The sequence below is a fragment of the Dendronephthya gigantea genome, unplaced genomic scaffold (assembly GCF_004324835.1).
Source record: "Dendronephthya gigantea isolate DGI-Jeju-01 unplaced genomic scaffold, DenGig_1.0 000372F, whole genome shotgun sequence".
In the NCBI taxonomy this organism is placed as follows: domain Eukaryota; kingdom Metazoa; phylum Cnidaria; class Anthozoa; order Malacalcyonacea; family Nephtheidae; genus Dendronephthya; species Dendronephthya gigantea.
The window spans coordinates 522-8,342 of record NW_021163382.1 but is presented as its reverse complement, the minus strand read 5'-3'; the positions used below and the strand labels follow the sequence as shown (position 1 = coordinate 8,342).

Genomic DNA, 7,821 nt, shown 5'->3' with positions numbered 1-7,821 from the left:
TATTTTGCTAAATACAGCCTTGCACGTCATGTTAGTTACAATGTGATTCACTTGAATTAGTACAAAATTTTTGTACATTCATTTTATTAGACTTTCATTTCATTATATAAATGACCAATAGCCCTGATAATCGTATAGAGCAAGATTATCTTTGGGTGCATAAAGTGTACAAGATTTCTCTGATATTCAGATAAATATTGTCATGCATTTTCATTGACAAATGGATACAGGCGCTCTTGCAAAAAATGTTACCAAGTACCAAACTCGAAATGTTACAAAGGGTAAGTAAAGTAGCATATAACATGAAGAATTTAAATGTTGAATGGAAGTTTGCCGCCGAGCCTTCTGCAACCTCCGATGTATTGTGCGTTCTACGCAAAGAGGCATATAAGACCTAGTAGATAAATTTAGCGATTAAAGCTCGCCGAGTCCGGCCGATTTCAAATATCATTGATTAGTAAAAGTCTGTCCCTAATTACGAAATTATGTTTGGAAGTAATATTTCTCTTCGCGAATTCAAATTTTCATAACGAAATTTCCGAAGGGGGTAATAATGGGTGAAATAGGTATCCTACTTTGAAAGGTCTTTATCTCCATTTTGATCGTTACTGTATTGTCCATCATCCGCAGTTTATGAATCAACTATATATATAAGCTGGTGGGAAACGATTCATGATCATGCACACAGGCGGGCAGAAAAATTATTCCGAATCAACCAAGTTTAAAGAAATTGATTATACGAATTTAAAGTCCAAGCAGTATAAAAATGCTTGGCAGACTGATAGATATTCCCTACCCAGATGAAACATAATGAGTATAGAAAGATATAAATATAATAAATATAATAATGAGGAAATATATTATGCTCAAACACATAATTTTTTTTCTGCTACCTTCATTTATAGATTAATGGTGAAAAGATACATGTGTGCTACATTCGTTGGGGCTTCTTTTTTTACCACCCTCTGTATATTATACACTTAATGTATGCTCCCGAGGGAATAGTGAGTTTTGTTTTCCCAAGAGTCTGAATGTTTAAAGAATTAAGACTCGAGGGAAAACAAAACTCATACTATTTCCCGAGGTGTAGCGTACATTAAGTGTTTTGCCATAGGAAAAAACATTCATGTTACACGACAATTCATTTCACAAAACTTTGTTATGACAATATACGGGCATCAATTTTTCACTTGTTTCCCTGCATCACGGGAAACATTGCATTTATATAAAGTCATGTGATTGCGAATGAACCAATCACATTTATAATATACAGCACCTATACACAATATACACTTAATGTATGCTCCAGAGGGAAATAGTGAGTTTTGCATAACGACAATTTCTTTTCAAAAAACGTTGCTATGACAATATGCACGCAAAAATTTTTCACTTGTTTCCCAGACGGGAAACATTGCATTTTTTGAAAGTCATGTGACTACGAATGAATCAATCACATTTAAAGTAAACAGCACCTACCACATTTAAAGCACGGTTTAGACTTGCAATCCACTACCATACCACAAAAATAAAGGAAACCATGCAATCAAATACGATAGTTCTATCACACTAACTATGCAATCACGAAATCAATCGATTACTGATACTTATACTGTAGTTGTAGTGGAAATCAAATCTTAAGCTATAATGATGAACATGCACTTAACTCAAAAATTACTTACTAGTAAACCAAAAATAGTATACAAAAAATCCCGAAATATTATTCTGTTGCAACCTCAATTCATGCATGTAAACACATCATTTTCTAAAGTAATTTTTTGCCATTTAATTTGCAGATATACAGATTAATCAGTAAAAGAGCTAAGTACGTCTTTTGCAGAGTACGAAATAGATCGTCGCACACCTCCGCGCGTTCTTACACCCCTCCCTCCTCGCGTCCGTAACGCAGTTCCCCCACGAGATGCACTGGCTGACTTATTAAATTCTGTCCGCAGAGATTGCTTCACAGCCCATGTAGGAGCATCTTTAGGCGCTTTCTTAAAAGATAACCCAGAACTGGTTCTCTTTGTCCGTTCTTTCATAAATTCTTTCTTCGTATCCTTAATTCGACTGTCCAAAGTCCTAAGGAACTGCGTCACATTGTTCGCTCTCCAAGGCAATTCCAAGTGGCGCCAACCTTCCCCATCAGTGTCATCTTCATCCTCTGACATGTACCCTACTTTCAGAATTGCGCCAAATTCTTCCTGTTCTTCATCTGTTACAACTTTTAATCGCCTTTCCAACAACTAAATAAGTCACACCAAAAACAAAAAAGTCATTATCAACGGAATAAATTATATTAAACGTATCGTTGCTTCTTCTGGAAAACGATTTTGACATACCCTTTCCCTTCTGCTTCGCATGCACATTCTTCTCTTTTTCCTTGGCGTGATGGATTGCGCGCCAATTTCTTTCGGGATTGAAAGTGGATCTTGACCGCTTCTACACGAAAACAAGTAGCCTGCAGGCATGATCATGATCATGTGAAAGACTATAAATATATACATCATGCAATGGTCAAACTGTGTGCATTCAGACGAAACATCATGCAGGACACGAGCCAGATTTTCACATTACATTTTGGTATCCTATAGAGAAGTGCAGATGTATACTTCTGCGCTCATCAAATTAAGATATTTAATATATACATGATGCAATGATCAATCTGTGTGCATTCAGACGAAACATCAGGACACGAGCCAGATTTTCACATTACAATTTAGTTATCCTATAAGAGAAGAAGTGCAGATATATACTTCTGCGCTTATCAAATTAAAATATTTAATATATACATCATGCAATGGTCAATCTGTGTGCATTCAGACGAAACATCAGGACACGAGCCAGATTTTCCATTACAATTTAGTTATCCTATAGAGAAGTGCAGATATATACGTCTGCGCTCATCAAATTAAAATATTTGATATATACATCATGCAATGATCAATCTGTGTGCATTCAGACGAAACATCAAGACACGAGCCAGATTTTCACATTACAATTTAGTTATCCTATAATAGAGAAGTGCAGATATATACTTCTGCGCTTATCAAATTAAAATATTTAATATATACATCATGCAATGGTCAATCTGTGTGCATTCAGACGAAACATCAGGACACGAGCCAGATTTTCCATTACAATTTAGTTATCCTATAGAGAAGTGCAGATATATACTTCTGCACTTATCAAATTAAAATATTTAATATATACATCATGCAATGATCAATCTGTGTGCATTCAGACGAAACATCAGGACACGAGCCAGATTTTCACATTACAATTTAGTTATCCTATAAGAGAAAAGTGCAGATATATACTTCTGCGCTTATCAAATTAAAATATTTAATATATACATCATGCAATGGTCAATCTGTGTGCATTCAGACGAAACATCAGGACACGAGCCAGATTTTCCATTACAATTTAGTTATCCTATAGAGAAGTGCAGATATATATCTTCTGCGCTTATCAAAATTAAAATATTTAATATATACATCATGCAATGATCAATCCGTGTGCATTCAGACGAAACATCAGGACACGAGCCAGATTTTCACATTACAATTTAGTTATCCTATAGAGAAGTGCAGATATATACTTCTGCGCTTATCAAATTAAAATATTTAATATATACATCATGCAATGGCAATCTGTGTGCATTCAGACGAAACATCAGGACACGAGCCAGATTTTCACATTACAATTTAGTCATCCTAATAGAGAAGTGCAGATATATACTTCTGCGCTTATCAAATTAAAATATTTAATATATACATGATGCAATGATCAATCTGTGTGCATTCAGACGAAACATCAGGACACGAGCCAGATTTTCACATTACAATTTAGTTATCCTATAAGAGAAGTGCAGATATATACTTCTGCCTTATCAAATTAAGCAATGATCAATCTGTGTGCATTCAGACGAAACATCAGGACACGAGCCAGATTTTCACATTACAATTTAGTTATCCTATAATAGAGAAGTGCAGATATATACTTCTGCGCTTATCAAATTAAAATATTTAATATATACATCATGCAATGATCAATCCGTGTGCATTCAGACGAAACATCAGGACACGAGCCAGATTTTCACATTACAATTTAGTTATCCTATAATAGAGAAGTGCAGATATATACTTCTGCGCTTATCAAATTAAAATATTTAATATATACATCATGCAATGGTCAACCTGTGTGCATTCACACTAAACATCAGGACACGAGCCAGATTTTCCATAACAATTTAGTTATCCTATAGAGAAGTGCAGATATATACGTTCGCGCTTATCAAATTGAAATACTTAATATATACATCATGTAATGGTCAACCTGTGTGCATTCACACTAAACATCAGGACACGAGCCAGATTTTCCATAACAATTTAGTTATCCTATAAGAAGTGCAGAATATACGTTCGCGCTTATCAAATTGAAATACTTAAAGATACATCATGTAAATGGTCACCTTGTAAAGAGCTGGGTAGAGGAGAAGCACACGTATTAATGAAATATCTAGCTAATCTGCTGTCTTTCCTGGTTCCCAATTATTGCATGCATGGTATAAAAAACTGCATACACAAACCTTTTGCCGTCTCAAAAGAAGTCTTTTTTCCCAAGTTTTTTTCTGCGAGATAAACCTCTCTTGCGAGACTCTTAATCTTCATCTGATTCGTTGGGGAGTCTGCTCTGAAATCAAAAATGAAAGGAAATCTACATCAATTAGGAAAAGGGTTTGAAACATTAGTAATCACTTTATGCGTCACTTATACGCAACTGACTGTATTCAAGCATAACCTGTTGCCTTTCTAAAACCATTTTCTATATATATAATATACACTTGTTCCTTGTAATATACGTATACGTATGTATTGATGATAAAGTACATACAAAGCATATTTTCAAATTAATATAGCCACTCAAGGCGCGCGATAATTAAAATGCATGCATGGCTTTCGATACAGCCGGTATTTGGGGTATTTGTTATACGAAATACAAAAAACTGCATTGAAAAATGGGACTTAGTCTATGACAATGCTATAATGAAAGATTTTGGTTTGGTTGTATCCCTGTAGTTCATATAAATCACCGTGCTAAACATAGCATAGAAAAATAACTTAATTGGCAAATTTAGCCCATGCATGCATGCAGCCGGAGGCTATAACCAAACACAATTTTCCCATTTTTTTGTTTAGGTTCACAGTTTCCTTTTATTCCTTGTATACGGTGACCACAGCGTTAAAATTACAGAAAGTGAACACATAATACCTTTCTTCCACGTCGAATGTTTCCAAACCGTCTTGGTCTTCTTTTTGCTTAATTATTGTTCTGACAGTGCTCTAAATTGATTATTGCACGATTAATAATAAAATGGATTATGATAGTCACGCAATTTTTTAATCCCATATGATATCATGCGCTTGTTCGTCAATGCCGAAATGTTTCATTTTATTTTCGTTTCAAGTTTCAAGCCAAAATTAGTGAGCTTTGGCATGTTTTCTTTGTGATTATTGGTATGAAATTCATTCCATTCGGTACCGGACAGACAAGCCGCTCTTAAATTTACATAATCTATGATTGTATGTTGTATAATGATACAGCACAGTTTATACATATGTAGCTAATGCTCCCTTTTAATCATGAAACACGACGTATTCGATACAAATTCAAATTTCACGTGATGCATGATATATTCAAGATATATTCAATTCAAATTTCACGTGATGCAATAATTCAAGATATATTCAAAAATTTCACGATATATTCAAGATATATTCAATTCAAATTTCACCTGAGGCATGCATGTGACAAGAATTTTTTTGACATGCAAACTTTGCATGCCGGATAATAGCCCTTTTAAAGAGAGTTATTTTTAAAAAAAACCCAACCTTTATATCAGCAGGTACTTTAGCTTTGCGACTCCGCTTCACACTGTATTGTTCTTTTCCTCAAACTGTTTGAGGCGCTGTTCAATAGCCCACCACTGATTTAGACAGGCCTCCCAAAGTATCGCGCATACGATCATTCTCCTCTTTTTGTTTGTCCAACTTCTGTTAAAAAAGAAAGCACACACCGTGGATTAACAAAACCAGGTTTTTAGTCTATATAATATATATAATATATTATATAATTATATGTACAATATTTAACTTATAAGCCTATACATACCTCATTCATTGCCATTTGCTGCTCCAAGATCCCTCGAAAAATGACCGACATTTCGCTCTCCTTAACAGAATCATCAGGAACTATTGATTCATCGTCTGTATGCTCATTTGAAATAGATTCATTGCCAATTGAATCATGATCAGACTGTTCGCTTGACTGATCCGACATTATTTTAAAGGCAAACCGGTTTAGCACTGAGCAGTTTTTTCAAACCTTTAGCGCGATGTAAGCAACACTCAACTGAAGCGATTTCAAATGTGTTTGTGACTTTGTGTAACGAAATAAATTTGCCGTAGGCAGGGCGGTGTGCCAGCTTTTATCATTTATCACTTCCAACAGTATAGCTATGTCCTATATAGTCATATAATCTGCTCGTACAAAACTGTCGCAGAAATATATGAATTTCATAGACATAAAAGTTTTTAAAAACCTTCACAGGTGGGTTATATGCACCTGAGTTTGTATGTTTTAAGCCTTTTAATATATATATTATATATATATATATATATATATATATATATATATATATATATATATATATATTCATTAAAGCGACATGCCTTTTCCGTGCATTCATGCTAATTGATATACAAACATGCGGATATTCTGGGTTGCAACGAACCACCTGTCGGATGTCGAGGTTTGGAGACTGACCAAAAATACCACTTAAAACAAGGGCGATATTTTTTGTCATCGCTGCCTCCCTATACATGCATGCACGCATGTTCTTATAATTATAATAGTGACAAGTGTATATGCATGTTTTCATATCTAAATTGTACACCGTTAAGAAATGGGTAAAGTATGTGTAATATACTCAAAATCACCTAACCGAACTTTGCATAAAACCGAACTTTGCTGCCGTGTCCATAAACTTACATATCATTCAAAACATACCAATATCACACACAACCCTAACCCTATTTATACCTATACAAAAATGGACTTTTTATACATTTGGCCCTAGTCAAAACCCAATAAAGCCTTATAACATCCTCCAAGCCCGCGTGTTCGACCAAAAAATGAAATGTACGGTTTGTTTTTATCAATTGTACACCTAGTTTGATCAAATTACGAAACTCACTGAAATTCATCAATAATTAGAGCGCTTTCAGCGCGCAATGAACAAATCGGATTATAGATTTCACATATCACGCAAGTCTTTTAAGCCAAACTTGACAAAGCTTCGGATGCAAAAAAGCGATAGAATTACTGCATTACCGATAAAGCGTGTGTAAAAACGAGTTATTGCGATAATAGTCATAATATACTGTTAGTAATAAACACTTCATGGGAAAGGTACGTGCAAGGCAGCATTGTCCACATTGTAATCAAAATGTTAGCTACTCTACATATCGACAACACCGAATGCGCTTTTTTGATAATCAAAGAGGGAAGTGGAGAGTGGATAGTTCTAACATCAATGACGTATATGAAGGTACGTATATATGTAGTATATAATTCAGCATTGTTTTTTTATGATGGATTGAAGAAAACCACTTGCCAGTTAGCATACACAATTAACCCAGTATAATACCTTTATAATAATTTATGATGTTCAACTTGCATATTGCATAAACATTCGCATTGACAAACCTTAGCGCTATCAGTAAAATCAGTTTTAGAAACCTTAAACCTATACATAGGTTG

General features: G+C 34.6%; 1 protein-coding gene and 1 long non-coding RNA gene across 2 annotated transcripts; both read right to left on the bottom strand.

Annotated features, from left to right (window-relative positions):
• Positions 1-1,623: 1,623 nt before the first annotated feature.
• LOC114542639 lies at positions 1,624-2,384 on the bottom strand. The gene is made up of 2 exons (XM_028562143.1): positions 2,340-2,384; positions 1,624-2,243 (listed from the first exon to the last, which is right to left on the bottom strand). Exons 1-2 carry the CDS (start codon positions 2,364-2,366, stop codon positions 1,803-1,805), a joined length of 468 nt encoding a protein of 155 aa, XP_028417944.1. The 5' UTR covers positions 2,367-2,384; the 3' UTR covers positions 1,624-1,802.
• A 2,150-nt stretch (positions 2,385-4,534) lies between these two features.
• LOC114542633 lies at positions 4,535-5,936 on the bottom strand. Its single transcript, XR_003689709.1, has 3 exons — positions 5,892-5,936; positions 5,272-5,342; positions 4,535-4,692 (listed from the first exon to the last, which is right to left on the bottom strand). It is a non-coding gene; the product is annotated as an uncharacterized LOC114542633 (long non-coding RNA).
• Positions 5,937-7,821: the final 1,885 nt, after the last annotated feature.

Coding starts and splice junctions, on each gene's coding strand:
- LOC114542639 (XM_028562143.1), bottom strand. CDS start 2,366: ATGTGCATGCGAAGCAGAAGGGAAAGG. Junction 2,244..2,339: donor TGCGAAGCAGAAGGGAAAGG/GTATGTCAAAAT, acceptor TGACTTATTTAG/TTGTTGGAAAGGCGATTAAA.